The sequence below is a fragment of the Peromyscus maniculatus genome, chromosome 13 (genome assembly GCF_049852395.1).
Source record: "Peromyscus maniculatus bairdii isolate BWxNUB_F1_BW_parent chromosome 13, HU_Pman_BW_mat_3.1, whole genome shotgun sequence".
Lineage (NCBI taxonomy): Eukaryota > Metazoa > Chordata > Mammalia > Rodentia > Cricetidae > Peromyscus > Peromyscus maniculatus.
In genome coordinates, this window is record NC_134864.1 from 47,843,468 (window position 1) to 47,861,706 (window position 18,239).

The 18,239-nt window shown below is 40.1% G+C and overlaps 1 protein-coding gene across 12 annotated transcripts in view; it reads right to left on the reverse strand.

The window, feature by feature from the left end:
- Window positions 1–18,239, reverse strand: part of Unc80 (unc-80 subunit of NALCN channel complex) — a 182,610-nt gene that overhangs the window by 71,386 nt on the left and 92,985 nt on the right. For 8 of the 12 annotated variants that reach the window (XM_076550199.1, XM_076550201.1, XM_006974970.4 and 5 more), the window contains 5 exons: window positions 15,969–16,134; window positions 10,875–11,078; window positions 8,999–9,099; window positions 5,801–6,001; window positions 1,095–1,202 (listed from right to left, as the gene is read on the reverse strand). In XM_076550199.1, coding sequence (XP_076406314.1) covers window positions 1,095–1,202; window positions 5,801–6,001; window positions 8,999–9,099; window positions 10,875–11,078; window positions 15,969–16,134 — 780 coding nt within the window. The remainder of the gene's footprint in view (window positions 1–1,094; window positions 1,203–5,800; window positions 6,002–8,998; window positions 9,100–10,874; window positions 11,079–15,968; window positions 16,135–18,239) is intronic. The other 4 variants (XM_015993863.3, XM_076550203.1, XM_076550202.1 and 1 more) reach the window with 1 other exon arrangement.

Sequence of the window (18,239 nt, forward strand, 5' to 3'; positions counted from 1 at the left end):
AAGAACTATCTCCCTTCTCTGGTTCTCTTGGGTGATCTCAAGCTGTTTCCTAAAATGGGAGAGGATTTAGGTGATGTGGTATGTAAATCTTATACTTTATTAGTAGAGGCAAGTCAGAAAGAAATATTGATCTTGTAATATTTTCATCACACACACACACACAAATGTTTTACAATTACTTAAAAAATTAACCATGGAGTATGGGAACCTCTACAGGAAAGAAAGAAAGCAACAATCATGGATTTGTCTTCAAAGTTTTAGTAGATTTTTAAAGCTTTCTTTCTTTTATTTTCTCCATGCTAAAAGAGTTCCACTGAAAACCACATGGGATCTGTAACTCATAAAGGAGTCCATTTATAAATTTAATTTCTGAAGGCAGCATGAACTTGGATGACATTTCACTTTGAAACAACATAATTATACATTGTGACTATGGCCCCATGCCCACCCACAAAGTCCTACTTAATCAATTATTTCTCATAATTTGGGCCATATATATATGCAGATTATAAATCTCAAAATTTTAAACATTCTAGAAAAACATGAAAAGCCCTTTCTCCCCATAAGGAAAAGGGATGATTTCAAGCTTGACTCGTAAGAACAAGAGAATAGTGTGTCAAAAACTGGATAAGTAGGCCAATGTATTATTTTATTTAATCCATGCAATAATTCTTTGAGATAAGTCTATTCCTATAATACCTTTTTCATAGATGAGACAACAAAGAGTAAGGGAAATGAAATTCCTTGCCTAAGTCTCAGAAACAGAGAAGCAGACTGGGTATATGAATGTAGATGGTCTCATTTAGAAACCTGTGGATAGCCATTACATAGTAGTGGGAGATTAGCTCCATTGGAGACAGCAGAGTGTGAGAGGTGCCCACCCAAACTTCTAGGCCTCGTTCTGTCACAACTGGCTGTCATAGCAAGATGGATTTTTCTCCCATACTTGGTGGTACCTTGCTCACCAGTTAAGCGGGCATTCATACCAACACAGTGCCAGCTTCCATTTTGTGTCCCAAACACTCATTGGCAGGTTATAAGAGAGCTCTTTCCTGTTAATGCCCCATGCATGTTTCTGATCCACATGCAAATACCTGAAGTCTGATGTACTTCAGCATTCCGGAGTCCTTTTTCCCTTCCAAGTTGACATCTGAAACTCTCTTCTTCAGGGAAGGCGTCCTCAGGCATGACTTATCTGAGCACTAAGAGAAGGTGAGGTGTGTATTGAAGATGCTTTTACAAAACTCATAGTGCTTTATGTCTCCCAATTTCTCCACAGTATACCTAAATTTTTTTGCACAGACCCAAACTTCCTGAAAAGCATTGGTTTTGTTGAGAAAAGGGGTATTCGATATGATTCCTATGAAGCTTCTCTTTTACCTTTGAAGAAACAAGGATACACGTGTGGCATGATCTGGCCAAGCTGCAAAGCTAGTTATTTGCAAAATTTGGGAAAGATAAAGGTTTCCTAATTTTCATTTCAGGTTTGATTATGTTCTGTCAAGTGCTTAAAAAAACATTTTAAATAAAGATTAATCCAGATAAAATATACTCTATTCTAAGGTGTGCATTGAGGTATGTGGTCAGGGAAAAAAGGACTTTTTTTTTCAAGTGTTAAGATGCAAAAGGGTAGACAGGGATGCTGAGGAATAAAAAGTTGATACCCCCCCATCATCTCAACACAAACTGAACAGGCAATGTGGCTTCTTGGGGAAGCCTGCCAGGGTCAGAGCAGCTTGGAGAAGAACTGGTCCTTCCTTGTTTATTAATCCTGACTTCTGATTCCTTCCTGCTTTTTTTTTCATTCCAGGATGCACAGGTCCTCACAGAATGAAGCTCATTTATTTTGCCAGGGTCAGGCCAGTGAAACACGTTCTCCCTCTATGCCAAGAGAAATACTAAACTTAAGCACTTTTGGCAGAGCTTCCCAGTGTGATAGATGGAGATATTTTGAAAGAAAAAGTAAATCTACAAGCACGCACATGCCCCAAGAAAGTCTCTTGAAACTCTGACACAAAATCCAAGACAATGAATCTGTTATAGGACTGGTCTGTGACTATCTTTTAAAATGAACTTACATAGAAAAGAGGATATCAGAGCTCTACCTGTGTTTTTTAAAGAAAAAGAATAAAAAGCATGGAAATACATGCTTGGAAACATAAAACAATTGTGAAACATACTGTATAAAAAGTATACATATGTATATGAAATATATATATATATATAACAAAAACCTTTAAAATCATATAGCACTATAGCTTCCCATAGAGATGTAGAGGTATGTCTTTCATCCTTCTGAAAACATTTGTGGCATTTAAAATCCCTACCTATGTGCTCTATCTTTCTACTCAAACATAATACACGTGCATTTCAGAGTTTCTGGAAAAGACAGAAACTATGAAGAAAACAGAAAACTCCCAAATTCCCAATTTAATAACAGCAATTCCTTCATTCCATTTAGTCTTTCTCCCTTGATGCGTCTTAGCAAAGCTGTGATAGCTTTCTGTATGCAGCACACACTTTTAAACAACCATTTCACTGATTTTTATGCTCCGTATTTTCTGGGGAGTAATGATTTTAGACTTTTACAAGTATATCCCTTTGTTCTCTGGCTAGACATTGCATCCTTTTCATGGTTACTTACAAACAATTCTTCTTGATTAATTTATAGGACACAATGGTATGCAGTTCAAGGAAAGAAAAGCTGAGCACTTACATTAAACCCAATGTGCTAGAACACACACAGACTTGTGTTTTATACTGTCTGCGAGCCCCCTCTGGGACAAGCACACGCTGGCAAGTGTGCTGAGGAAGAATGGTGTGCCTGCTGGCTCCATGATACCTAGGGTGTGGGTTTCAGTGGGAGGGGAGGGAGTTAGATGGTTTTCACATTAGGTCCACAGGCTGGTCACTGTGTTTGGCTGACTTGAGTAGAGTCAGGCAATAGACACCAGAGATGGGAACATGAATGAGAGGGACTTAGTACACTGTGTGAGAGTCCTGAGTACCTTTATGGTACTCTTGACTCAGTCCAAACTACTTTGAGAACTTTTTTTTTTTTAAAATGAAACTCAGGTCAAAGGAATCTAGTCATTAATTGGAACCAACGGCTATTTCCCATGCCATCTAGTCTTGTTTTTTGAAGAGTTTGAGATCTCACTGGACTAGATGAATGGTTAGAATCAAGCAAGAATCTGTAGAGAAATCTAAGATGAATAAGCCAAGACAAAGGACAGAATTCATCACCAATGGAGAACTGTAATTTAGCTGTTTGTTCTGGGATGGGCATGAACATAGATAGCTATTATATAACAGGGCAACTGTGATCATATGCAAGAGATGCTCATGAGATTGACACGTTAACATGCCCACCTGGAGAGAGGGTAGACACTCATGAGGCTGGCTTAAGACTCTCATTAGGCACCCTGAAATTACAGGAAAGGGAATTTTGGTGCCCAGCAGAGTTCCTGGTGGTGTAGCTAGCTGTGGGTATGTAACTCATTGGTTCACTAGGCTGGACTTGGATGCAATCCTTCCTTTGGTTTGCTTGTTCCTTCTCTGTATGGAGTGAATAGGTATTTTGTTTCCTCAGGAAAATTCATCTAACAAGGGCTGATCCACTACTGACATGCTTCTGCCACAGCAGCTGAGGTTGGGAGAGGCAGCCACAGGGCCACAAGGTCTCTCAAGATACTGGAGAAGGCTGACTACTGCCATGACATTTGAAGGCAAGGGCTTTGTTTCTCTGGCCTATTACTGTTACTACTGAGGTGGTCTGATGTATGCCAGGCTGGCCTCAGACTCACTATGCAGCCAAGGAATATTCTGAATGTCTAATCCTCCTGCTTCCATCTCCTGAGTGCTGAGATTACATGTGTGTACCACTACCACACACAGTTTATGAGGTACTATAATAGATCAAACCCAGGGACTTATGCATGCGAGGGCAAGTACTCTGTAAGGAGTAAGCCACATCCTCAGTCCTTTTTAGTCCATTATTATATTCTGAACAAAAAATATGGGCTCAGCGTGGTCCAGAGGTTCTTTACAACTCCGCTGAAGAAATAAACGGGTGGAGGGTCGAATAAAAGGCAACCGAGAAGACGTAAGTAAAACCCCATTAAAATTTAGATGAAAGGCTAAGGGAAGGAGAATAATATTTATTAATTGTGTGTATGTTCTGTGCATAACACCAACAAAGTAAGGTTTCCATGAAGAGATGGTGAGATGGTTAGCTTTAACTGTCACCTTGACATGACATAGACTCACTTGAAAAGACAGTCATAATGTGGGATTGTCTGCACTGGGTTGGCCTATGGGCGTATCTGTGGGTCATTGTCTTAATTCAGTTCATTAATGTGACCACGACCTAGCCCACTGTGGGCAGCACCGTTCTCTAGGCAGGGGATTCTGAAATGTAGGAGTTGGAGAAATCAACTCTTGAGCAAGCAAGTAAGCATGAATACATTGATTTTTCTCTACCCCTGACTGTGGATGCGATGTGACTAGCCGTTTCAAGTTCCTTCCACCTTGGCATCCTTGCTAGGATGAACCATAACCTGGACTTATGAGTTGAAATAAAAAAGCTTTAATATAAATACCCCACAGTGAACGCTGAAGCTTTAAACATTGCTATACAATTCAACTGTATTTTTGTTCAAATTCTCAAAACTGCTTTGCATATATATTCTTGCCTGCTCTAAGCCCAAACCTAGCTTGTAAACTCCTTAGTGGAAAGATCCTTTCTTCCTGCTGATTTATTTTTAATAGGATATTTGATCTAATACTTGGCCAATAGCTGGTGCATAGAGAGTGCTTGTGGAAGTGAGCAAGTGTTATATAAAGTCTCTTTGCAGAACCGTTTGAGAAAGCATCTGTAGAGGAGGTCCATGACCTTCAGTTGAATGGGCATTTTGGCTATACTGCGTGTGCAGGGGCAGGTGGGTAACTGGAGGTTTTCCTGCCAGAGGATCGCAGTCATGGTCACTTTCTTCTGCCAACTTAGCTAAAAGAAGACTTCAGCTCAGCTTAATGCTTGGAAATACCATAGGGTCATGAAAGAATTTTCTTAGTACATTCATCTATAAATGGCTGAGCCATTTATTGCTTATTCATACATTTATTCACGAGTATACATTTATTCATAATGAATACTTCCATTAGCTCTCTGCTGGTGCTCTGACAAACTATCACAGGCTTCATGGCTTAAAACACCCCGGGGTTTTTGAGTTTACAATTCTGAGGGTCAGAAGTTTCCAAGGAACTGGAAGGTTCCGGGAGATACTCTGTTCCCTTCCCTTTCTCTGAATCTGGAGTTTGCTTGTTTGTCTGGGCTCACGCCCCCTCCCCACTCTGCTGCCTGCTATCATCATCTGCTCTGCTCTTGATTCTCAGGAGTACTTTCTTCCTAGATGAGGACACACAGGACAACACTGAACCCACTTGGATAATCCAGGACACTCGCTCACTGTAAAATCTTTAACCATACCTGCCAAGCCTTCCTTTTCATGTAAGGTGCCATGTTCCCAGGTTCCAGGGAGAAGCTCTTCTCCTTACTCATCAACACACACTCCCTGAATTTTTTATCTATTACACAAAGCCTGGGTAATGCCCCATGTTGACTCACAAACACAGACAAAGCATCTGTCTGTCTCGCACATATCTTCTGCATGGATATGTGTAGTGTGCTTTATACAGTTGCTTTTGCTTGAAATTTTATTTCCAGGGCAGATAAAAAATATTATTATAAGTATATCTCTTCTCTTGCTCTTGCTATGCTACCTAGTGACTTCTCACTCACCTCTTTCTGCTTCTTGCCCCTCAAAGCCACATTGCTGATATTGTTGCTCTCACGCAGGGAGTCTACACTGTCCCCATAGAGCAGTTTAATGGCCCTGACCAGCCGGGCACAGGAGCGGCTATGGTGCAGGTAGCAGTGTGGGTGGCAGTACTCCACATGCGTACAAATGAAACTCTGTTGATTGCACAGTAAGATCATGACCTGGAAAAGAAACAAACAAACAAACAAACAACACTCACATATTCAACCAGGCAGTGAGGGAAGAGAGGCGTGGAAGTTGGAAAGTCAGAGCATGGACTCCTAATCAGTGAGCAAAAAAAAAAACAGTAACTGGGTAATTCCCACAGGCGGATAGTTAGCTACAGGTCTCTGATCCTTTGGCCTTTGTTCTCCCTTTATTCTTTTTTTTTTTTTTTTTTTTTTTTTTGGTTTTTCGAGACAGGGTTTCTCTGTGTAGCTTTGCGCCTCTCCTGGGACTCACTTGGTAGTCCAGGCTGGCCTCACTCACAGAGATCCTCCTGGCTCTGCCTCCCGAGTGCTGGGATTAAAGGCGTGCGCCACCACCGCCCGGCTCTCCCTTTATTCTTAATTGATAAAAGGATCTTTCGGAAACATGTGAAGACTATTTGTGAAGTATATGGCTTCCAATGGTTTCAAAAGCCCATCCCAGCTCTTAAACTGTGATAGGAGCTAGAAGGAAGAGGATACTATGGTCAGTTCAGTTCCAGAGCTCTCTACCTGACCCGAAACCCCTGGATGCACTCTAAACTCCCACCTACACTGCGTGGTGCTTGAGAACATGTTGGCACCTTCACTCTGGATCCTCTTCATGAACTGGAACTTGAGCCCCACTATAAAGCTTCATTTCAACTTCACCACGGATCCCTGTCACCTTACACACACTTCCCACTCTGACTTTTAAGCCACTCTAGCTCCTTTTCTAAAATAGTTTAACTGGTTCATATACACCTCCTAAGATTTCCCATTAGGATTCTAGAAATGAACTCAGCCAATTTAAAGGGTACAGTTATTTTAAGATAGAAATGAATTTGCAACTGAAATATACAAATTAAAACTGCAATTCTAGTGCTCAAATTCAGGGCCTTGCACATGCAAATCATATATCTATCACTGAGCTACAACTCTTCACCAAAAATTTGTGGCTTGTGGGCTTTTTTTTTTTTTTTTTTTTTTTAGTGCTAAGGATCAAACTCTGGGAACCATGCATGCTTAGGCAAGTGCTCTATCACTGAGCCATCCCCCAAACCCCAAGTTTACAACTTTAAAATGTCTTAATATTTCTATTATTTTATGTGTATTAGGATTTTTATCTGCATGTCTGTATGTGCACCGTGCCTGCCTGTGATGGTCAAAAGAGGGTGTTGAATCCCCTGGAGCTGGAGTTATGGTTGGTTGTGACCTGGATGTGGGTGCTAGGCCCTAAACCTAAGTACATAACTTTTAAAGTAACCTTCCTTAAAAGAGAGTGTGTATAGAAAAACCTTCTGAATGCTTCTGTCACCCAGGAAACTAGCTTCCACCTCGGCAAATAAGCTGTGAAGGGCTGTGCATCGTACTGAATGAAAACAAAATGCAAGTATACACCGAGGAGGCCAACTGAACCTATTTGCCAGAACTGCCCCAGGCTGCCTTAAGACTCACATGTCTTGCTTATTCTGAGGCAAAGATGAAAGCCACAGTCATCTCTATACTCCTGTCAAGCTAACAATATCTAAATCTCCAAGGTTTTCAACATATATAAATGGTGTCTTGGTATAATATCCAGCCCATCTCCAGATTTACTGCGTATCTTCAGATATTCTGCTTTATACTGCAGTATGGGGCAGTCATATGTAAGAACTCTAAAGATTTCCAAATTATTCTGAATCTGGTGATCAAGAGAAACACCAAGAAAGCCTTTCACGTACACACACACACACACACACACACACACACACACACACACAGACACACACAGACACACACAGACACACACACACATACACAGCTTATCACTAGACTTTGCCTCAGAGAATTCTGATATAAAAGTTCTGAGGTTAGTGATAACTGGTTTAGCAATCTATAATCTATAATTTGAAAAATTCTGCCACTGATATTCCTTTAGTAGGTATATTTCTAAGATGATGCTCAGTGATCTATACAATCTGCTACCTATGCTCTGTGAAAGCTCCTCCCATTGAGTGTGAGTTAGTCTAACATCTTGTTTTTCCACAGTAGCATATGGCAAAGGTGTTGGAATATCCCTTTTCTGACTACATTGCATATGGCTGTGATTTCTCTCTCCTTAGCTGACTCTTGCTGTCTTTGCCTACTGTCAACTCCCTGCACCACAGTGACTCAGATATCACAATAAGCCAACACTGACACAGCATCAGCAAAGTCCACAGCTGATACCAGGTAGCTCATTTGGTGCTGTCCACCCTATGACTTTCTACAAAATGGGTAATGATATGTCTCAATTATTGTGTCCCTGTAATTTTTCATCTGCCTTGTCCATGAAAAGATGGATTATAGCAAGGAACAAGATCAAGAGGAGTAGCAGAAAGTTCCCCTATCTGAGATATCATTCTTTCAGTATGAGGAGAGAGCACATTACTTCTTCATACCCAGTTTAAAATCTTTGCTCCAACCTATGCCCCAAGGTTTTTCAGGGAGGCCTTCATGCCTTTGCACCCTGGCTATCTATCTGAGGCATGATCTTCCTATCTAGAATCTTCTTGACCCATTTACAATATTTTAATTTAAATTATTTTTTATGATTTTGTAGATGAGTCCTACATATGTATATCAACTCCCTGTCCCTACCAATCTCTAACACAGAGTCAAGAGTGACACTGACCTTGCCCTCAAGTTCATAGTAATATGTTTGAAATTGACCATGATGCCTGGCCTGTGTCATTCAGGATACTTTGACCATCAACTTAGTTCAGTCCCTCATGGTTTTTCCTGACATGTGGTGACCCAGAAATTGGCCACATAACAAAAGACCTTAGTCTTAGTTAATCTTAAACACAATCCAGCAGCATACTTTCTCCACTTTGAATTCAGAGCTTCAGCTCAAACATGAGGCTCCACTTTCTGTTGGAAGCACACTTATGTTGCTAGTCTGTTTCTCCGGGAATCTTCCCCAGTGCTGAAAGGACTTTGTTCTAGAGATCACCTGCGATGGATACTTACATGAAGCCATGACATGTTTCTATGGTAATTTTCCTCTGTGCCGGCATTGCTCATTCCCTCAGGCTCAATGCTTGGTTCACTTGCACTCCAAGGACTCCCTTCTTCAAAAAAAGAACACCAAGAAAGAGTTCAACGTTCAGTCTCCCTGGGTAACAACATATCAATATGGTGTCATTGTCCATGCTTTTGAACCAAGGGCAGACTCTACCATGGCCCAACAGGTTACAGGGCATAGGACTTTGTTCAAAGAATATTATATTATTAAGAAGAGCTGTTCCCTAACCACAAACTGAACTGGCAAGTTCAAAGACATTGGTGATCTCCACTAAAGTAGCTTCCATGTTAAGACATGAGAGCAGAGAAAAAAAGAGTCAAGTCCTTGAGATGAGCCAGTTATATATTGTGTGCCCAAATCCAATCCAGACTGCTCAGACTTCACAGTTGTAGCTATCCAGGGACACAAACTGACCTGTGCTGACATTACAGGGTGATAAGGCCTCTGTTGGATTATGGCTGCATCTGTACTACTGTTGTAGGCATCAGGCTTTGCTATGGGAGCTATTCAGTGCTGTGAGGGGGCCTTGGAAGGATTAAGGTGATTTGAAAGCAATGACAGCCGATTATAAGCAAGCCTCATTTCTTGTCTATGAGAAGTGTAAAGGAAATCTCCATTTAGTTTATTACCCCACGAAGCCTTGCCCTCAAATCTAAAAGCTTTACAGATTCTTCTTAATAACAAAACTGCATCTCTAGTCTGGTTACTTTGACTTGACTGGTGAGGATGGGTTGATCAGTTCAGATAATTCTAAACGCTAACTGATGGTAAAGTTATAATATTCACCATGCAACAACAGAAATCACTTTGCCCTATTATCTCCTTGAAGAAAAAAAAAAGCCGAATCTTAACTAATGCATAAATTAGCTATTTTTAAAGGCGAGGGTGGGTGGATGTAGAAACATTTTCTATTTTAAACTTTCTTTGATTAGACACTCAGCTTCCATTTGACAGACTTTATCAGTCATTTATCCACACTTACTGCTGCCTTGAAAGCAGAGATTGAATGGTAGGGAGAATGTGTTTGAACATGTACTAAAGACGTAATTCTAGGCAGCCTGGTGAGCACTACATTTATCCTACTTAGTCTTTTCCTTGTCAATTAAGATGCCCAAATACTGGATAACCACATGAGGAGATTTGGAGCCTCTTCATATCCTACAGTGGTAATCTACGACTCTTAGTGATTTGATTGTACTTATAGCTCATCCTTGTACACTTGTACATTTTACAAGAGCATCCTTATGGAACAGACCATGAGCAAACAACTATTCCCACCAGATGGTCGGTGAAAACACACCCCTGAGAAAGTAGGTGACCCGCTAAAGACTCTTTAGGTTTCAGGTCTAGACAACCACGCCTTCTCAGCCTTTTTACTGTCAAATGAAGACTACAATATGAAGTCCTCAACATTTGACCTTCAAGGTCCTAATGAGTAATGCAGATACACAGCACCCGGAGCTCTAAGACTGTCCCTATTGCTAACGCGGTTTTTGTGCCCTAGTGAACACTCTCTATGCTCACAGCTCAAAGCGTGGTTCTTGAGCCAGCAGCATCCGCTTCACGGGAAAGCTGAATGTCAGGCGTAGACTCTCAGATCCCCACATCATCTGCTGACTCAGATTTTGCACCTGGACAGACTTCCAGGTGCCACATGCACCTGTTTGAGAATGGAGTGCGTTTCTCCACCGGATGAGTTGTCTAAACTAGGGCTCTGATCTTGCTCTATATACATGGGATGAAATGGACTTGGCTGTGCCAGGACCTGAGTCCTGTCTTCCTACCCCCCACGTCCCTGTACGCCCCACTCTTCTCTGTTACCTAGGTCAGTGACAGTGTCCCTGCTCTGGGACAGCTGCAGCTCCTCAGCCTCAGACTCTGAGTCCTGCCGTGATAACTTGCTGCTCTTTAAGCTGCCGACTCGGCGGATGCTGGACAAGGAACCCCCCTTCTTCACCTGGAAACTGCGGGTTCCTTTAATCTGGAGCAGGCGAGAACCTCCTATCCTGATCTTCCTGCTGGGAACTGTATTAAGAGAATAAAATAGGGCTTTCCCCCACTTAGTTTTCCCCCAGCCAGTTTATATCCACACTCTTCCCAGTTTGTCCCTGACCAGCCGATTCTGCCGGCTTGATCGAGCAGCATCTCTGGACAGAGGCCTTCCTGCCGGCCCCCAGTCACCACATTTGGTCAGGCAGGAGACCAAGACAACCAGGCAGGGCTGATGATCTTTCTTGGGTGAAATGCACCTTATGGCTGGGAACAATCTGCTCTCATTCTGGCCCAGGGTTCATAAGCATGAGTGTGTTTACACAGAACCATCACCAAGATCAGCCAGCAAATTTTAATCACATTCTTATTCGGTTCCATAGAGCCACACTCCACTGTTTTTGTTTTTCTTGTGAAATGGGACTTAGAGAGTTCTGAGAACTGTCTTTGGAACCCTTCTCTTTGGAGTAACCTATTAAAGAAATAAGCACAAGAAGTGTGCCTCTCCCTCACAGCCAGCAGAGCAGCTGTGTGCACTCTGCTCCTTAGCAAAGACTTCAAGGGATCTGTTCTCAGAAGAATGCTGTGCGTGCATGCTTGCATGCTTGCGTGCATGTGTGCGTGTGTGCATGCGTGTGTGTGCCTGTGTGTGTGTGCCTGTGTGTGTGTGATGTAATTCTATTTCCAATCCTCCTCTCAATCAAAGGGCTAATGGGATGTGAGTATAAATGTTGCATGCCCTGAGCTATCTTATAGTCTATATTAACAAGAAGGGAAAGCATTGTTCATGCTTAGTATTCTGGAAGAAACAGCCCCCATGGTGGGAGTAAAATAATAAAAGAAACATGTTTAAGCTTCAAACTCAGTTTATAAAAATCATAAGCACAATCATTTTTCAGGTAATGTATACATTTTTCTTTTTAATTTTTAATAATATCAATATTAATTTTATAATAGCAGGATAAAGAAAGATTTTTTTAAGGCTCAAAAACCATTGAAAGGAAGGGGCTAACTTTAAACACTTAAGATAGGAACAAGATTTCCCATTCATTATTTAAATCAAAGCCACAAATGTATTTTGAAATCAGGAAGTTCAAAGTTTAGTTTTGCATTTCTCCCCACAACAAAATGCTTATATGAGACAATAATAAAACTTGCATTCTTTAAAATGTTAGTTAAATGTACACTTTCAATGCCATGTAAGGAGGTCTGAAGAATTTATAGAGAAGTGAATGCTTAGTCTCTAGATTACTCTTGTGATTGAAAGAGCCTAGAATTATCACTGCTCCGCTTATGCAAGCTTCTTGGGGCTCCCTGAACATATCTGAGTAGAAGTGCACATCTGGAAGAATTTCTTGCAGCACAGTTGGATAAATGCCACATAAGCTATAGAGCACAATGCTGTAGTTTAATTATAACACAAGATTCACCCAATTCTATTTTTCAATATTATTTCTAGGCTTAATTTGGACTTCATGGTTAATTATTTCTAATGATCACCACTGCAATTTCATATGTAAATAGACTGAGAAATAAAGAACAGATTACAGTGATAATTCTTTTTTTTTTAATAGAGGCACATACTGATGCTTTTCGCCTGAGTTTATGATACGTTTCAGGGTACAAATGAAACTAAATAACTTCAAATTAGTGGGATCTGAAGAGACTTAATTCTGAGAATTTGTTCTAACATAAAAGATAATTGGAGACCTCCTGCAGCCCTGAAAGATTAGGGTTCAGAATTATGACATCAATTACTTACAAGGGACACAGTGAGGAGAATTCAGGTTTAGTGTTGTTCATGAAATAAGTCACCTGAGACTCTATGCTACTGAATTTTAGCCTTCGTCTCCATAACAATAAGAACTAAAATCAAAATGAAACAGATTCATCAGAATTGGATAACACATCTCCCTTTCCACACCGTCTCCATTAGGAAGTTCCACTGCCTGTGTGCTTCAAAACATCACCAGAGTTCAAAGTCCTATTGCCTTTTCTCTGGTCCAAGGCTGCTACCTCTAACTGTTCCATCTCCTGCACTTCTAGTCACAGACACTGGCCAACAATCTCTAACATGTTTAAAATAGAATTAAAATTTTTAAACATATCTACCAGACTTTGCTTGCCCCTTGCCTTTCTAACCTATCTCCTGCCACTTCTCCCCCAACTCATTCTGTAATAACTCTCTTGATGGTTCGCCCTTCTTCAAATGTTCCAGGTTCACTCTTCATGACATCCTTGGCCTCATAGTTGCCTCTGTTTGGAACACTTGGTCTTCAGCCTTCTGCATTACTGAAATGTCCCATGAAAGCCTCTCAGTTTAATATCCATTATTATGACCTTTTCTGACCATATCTTTCCCTATACCCTACTCTGTCTTACTTTCCATGACATATCTTGAAAGTCTGGCATTTAGTGTTACTAATTGCTATGCCGATAGTGATAGGCTTTTAACCGTGAATTAATATGAATGGAAATGCATACACGAACATGCTTTTGTTAGTGGCTGCCTTCTGGGAACTTGTAATAGTTCCTGGTATACAGCAGGTGCTCAGTAGCTAGATGTGAAATGAGGACATGTTTCTGTACTTTGGGATACTAATTTTAGCTTGTCTTTGGGGCAGGAGTAAAAGTATTGCATAAACTCTGCTTAGGGATCTTGAGTAGATATTTTCAGTTTTAAAGGATAAGTTCAGGTTCATTTTCTTTGTTCTACTTGTTCTTAAGTTGTTTATTTCAGGAGCTGACTTTTTTTTGCTTTTATAAAAACAGATGGTATGACATTTTTTTCTTAAAAAATAGTAATTACTGTTTTCAGTGTCTCATTGTCATATTTTTGTATTGGCTGCAGTAGCTGATGGGTTTGTCAAATGGCTCACAGAATATTTGCAAGTCTTTAGGGAGACTTTTGCTAACTAATTAAGAACATTTTATGGTTATATTCTCATTTTATGTATAGTTTTAGCTTTCTGTTGTCTACTTATAAGATAATGTTTATATATTAATATAGGTACATTGTATGATAAAAATCACTATGCATGAGAGAGTTTGAACAGTAAAGACAACTATATAAATAATAATGAAGTTGACATAGTTTTAAAATTAAGCAAATATTTTACTTTTTAAGATGATGTAGAATTTACATTGTTTAAGCTTAACTGGGTGAGCATTTGGAATTTTTATTCAGTTTAAATAATAATTTTGTGACAATAACTTTGTATGGCTAAAGACTGCTCTCCAAATAAGTATTGTTGGTATATGTTTAAAAATGGAAGTTACCTTCATTGGATACATATACAGTAAATATTTGAAATCACATTGACTTAATACTTCATGTCTATAAATTGCTCAAGACTACTAGCCATCAAAATTCAATAGGATATGATATAATATTTGTATTTAAAAGGTGGCAACATTCTGATGTTGAAATATTCAAACTTTCCCCCATTGCACTCCCCATTTCTTACAAGACTTGAAATATTTTGTGTTTTCTCTAGATAGGGCGATGCCACTCAATAATTGATTAAAGTAATCAAATATGCACTCATTCATTGTCACCAGGACGCTGGAAAACATTTCAATGTACACAACAAACTTTCTACAAAGATGTACAGATTTTTCTAACACGTGAAACTCTGTACGTAAAGCATTAAAAGGGCACCGGAATTTAAAGACTAAAAAATTTGGATAGTGAAGGTGACGTTTTAGGGGAGCCTTAAATGACTTACTTAAAACTGACATTTCTCAGCCCTACCTAGGGTTTTCTGTGTTGATATTTGACCTAGCTGCTCGTAATACAGGAAGATAAGGATGGCAATGGTAACTTACCATGCTCTTCCATTTGCTCTATATATTTGTTCTACGTTTTACTTCCATTGCCTTAATTAAAGCTCTCACAACACAGCACAGAAGCTGGTCATTTGACTAGAGAAGAGGATTGTGGTTTTTCAAGGCAAGTCACGTATACAAGGTCATACAGAGAGGGGCCATATACCACCCATCTTCATAGGCTCATCTTCACATTATGCTATGTGTGCAATTGAATTTAAGATGCATTGTGCCAAGTGGCAGCTGAAATGCAAAGGCTCTTGCTTTTGTCTGTGGACATGTAAGCATCAGCAGCAAAACATGCAGAGTATCTCCCAGCACCAAGGCCAAGTGCTAGTGAGGGGCAGGAAAGCGGGTCAGGGGATAAGCTGGATAGTCCTGAAGAGGAAGCTGGGATGCCAGCTTCATACTCTTTCTGACTGGTTTCCATAGCTAGCATAGGCAGCTCTACTTTGTAGTTGTTGATCTTGTGTGATTTTTTTTTATCATCTCTCATTATATATGTATTAATCTTTGATCTACTTCTCAACTGATGTGTCATGCATTAACATTCTGATGCTACAGAAGACATTATCCTATAGAAAAACATGGACATTGACAACTCTGAACTGAAAAGTAATTAAGAAATTTGGACTGTGAATTGCAAAGCTTTAACCAGCATATTTTAGCTGTATTGTTTTTAGTTACACAAGAATTATATGAAATAATCATAATGACTATGTACATATATTTTACTGTCTCAAAGTCCTCTGTCAATAAAACAAAGTAAAGTGGTAGGGATTGTTGCAAAATAGTTGAATTTGAGTGTTTTCCTTTTTTATTGGTTAAGGAAATAACAGGTCATCCTAAGGCTGATAACATCACATTCAACATGGGCAAAGGAGAATTGCTAAGCCCGGTGTTATAGCCAAGGCAATCTGGCTGCTAAGTTCAGGCTGTAACTAGTGGTATTTTCTACCTCACCAGCCATGAAGAGTCCCCCGAGTCACACTGTGTCGAGCCAAGAATTTGGGCACACAGGTTTTGTACTTTAGGTCCCATATCAAATATTTCCTGTGAGAAAGCCAGAAACATGAAGCAACCTTTGCGTTTCCCTACCTTTCTTCTCCTCAGCACCTGTGTCTGATTTGAGGGTGTGGCTGCTGCTGTGGAGGGAATCTTTGGAGTCTTCATTTTCATCTAGCACTCCCGCAAAGCTGATCTTCCTCTCATATCTATGCCGGTCCAACTCGGGATCCAGACGGAGCCTACAGCTTTCCAAGTCCTGAAATGGCATAGAAGAGCACATCTGTGTTGAGATGTCCTGAGATAAACACTGCCTGTTTTTGTTTTTTGTTTTGTTTTGTTTTTGTTTTTTGACAGGGTCTTGACCTGAAGCCAGAAAACTAGTCTTATAGCCCTCTTGCCTCTGCCTAGGTTTCCCAAGTGCTGCAGTGATAGGCGGGTGCCACATTGCTCCGTCTCCTGCACTGATGCTGTGGTAAACCTCTATTCATTCTGAATCACTTTCGATTACATTTAAAATTTTCTTATTGCTCATTTCAAATTGTAGTCTTGAAAAAAATATTCTTGATTTGGAAAACAAGTGTTCCCTAACTGCTAGCTTCTTCTTAGGTGTTTTGTCTTTCAACAACACAGGACTTTGAACTGGCTCCCTTACCCTCTAACTCTTTGTCCAATGTCTTGGAGGTTTCTTTGGCATATTAGTTGCATAATCATTCATTCAGTTTGAATATGTTACATAAAATGGCCTAAGTAAGAAGTGACCCCTTCTCTGAGAAACTCAGATTTCTAAGATGGAAGATGGCAAGCATAAACCCCAAGTATAGAAGTTAGATATCATCAGACTTGGAGACGATAGTCATAGACTAATGGTCCCCAAGTGATATCTAAACCCTAAGTCCCCAGAGCCTGAGAATATGTTGCTTTACACTGCAACATGAACTTTGGAGATACATTTACAGCTAATGACTTCATGATGGAGAGATTACACTGTGTTAGCTAAATGAACCCAATTTAATTCCATATATTCTCAGCAATGGAGGACCTTTCCCCGGCTATGGACAGAGGGAGCTTCAATATGATATTCCTGCCTGTGAAGATGGAAGAAGGAGGATTTGTTTTCTAGAAGGCAGAAAAAGAGCAAGGAGGCAGATTTTTCCCCCTACTACAGAAAGGAAGTCAACTATACCAGTATCTTGACTTTAGGTTAGGAATCTAACATCCCTGTACTGTTGAAAACAAGTATGCTCACAGAAGCGGGAGAAGGTGCCATTCAAGGTAAACCTTAATTGAAGTTGCTTAGTCATGACTGGGGAATGTCATTTCAGGTTTAGGAAAATGCTTGTGTGAGGTCAGAGCCTCTATGGGGGATTTTGTATTGAGGGGATTTCTGTTTCACTTCTAGAAAGAACTAAGGACAAGAAGAGGAAATCCCAGGAGGTATCAGCCTTATACAAAGAACTACAGGCAACTAAGGAATGTGAAGAGCAGGAGAAACGGTCTTCTCTATGGAGGAGTACACCAATGGGTTTTCCAACACCAAATGGTCAATCCTGAAAACATACCCACAGGCAACATTTACAGACTGGGCAGCTTATACTTACGAATTTAGGAATATATATGTATGAATATATAAATATAGGTATATTTATAGGACAATAACTTAAAAAGAGGCCATGAATTTGAGGAAGAGCAAAGGGGGTTTTATGGGAGACTTTGGAGGGAGGAAATGGAAGGGAGTAATGATGTAAATAGGTTATAATCTCAAGAAGGAAATGATAAAAAAAAAATACGCAAGCCTACATTTAGCAGTGACAATGCTGGTACAGTGAAGAAAAGTTATCAGAAACCTAGTTCAAGGTGAAGAGGCCACTATCCACTTGTTATTAAATGACTGAAGGCTGCTGTTCTTGTCTTAGACTTTTTAGGTTTCTTTCTTTGTACTCCCTGTAAGTCTTCTAGTTGGTTATACAGACTCTATTTATCACAGAGCCTTGCTGTGTAGCCTAGCTTGTGATCCTCTGAATGCTGAGATTCCTGCAGTCCACAGTCCTGACAGTGCCACGTACTCAGGCTAAAAAGACCCAATTGATTTAGGAAACATGAAACGTTTCATTTTTCACTGACAGGTCTCAGTCCATCCAGCACTCATCTTCAAGGGAATGTGATTATTAAGTTTGTCCTCAATATATGATAGGCTACATGAAACAGAATTTCCTCACTTAACAAGAGTTACTGAGGTAGAGATTTAGGAGTTAAAAGGTAGAACAAAAACGATGGAGTGAAACTAAGAACCTTACATACTTTTATCAAAATTGTGGCTACTCTGAAAACATGAAATCAGATGTACTCAGTGCTTTTCCAAAG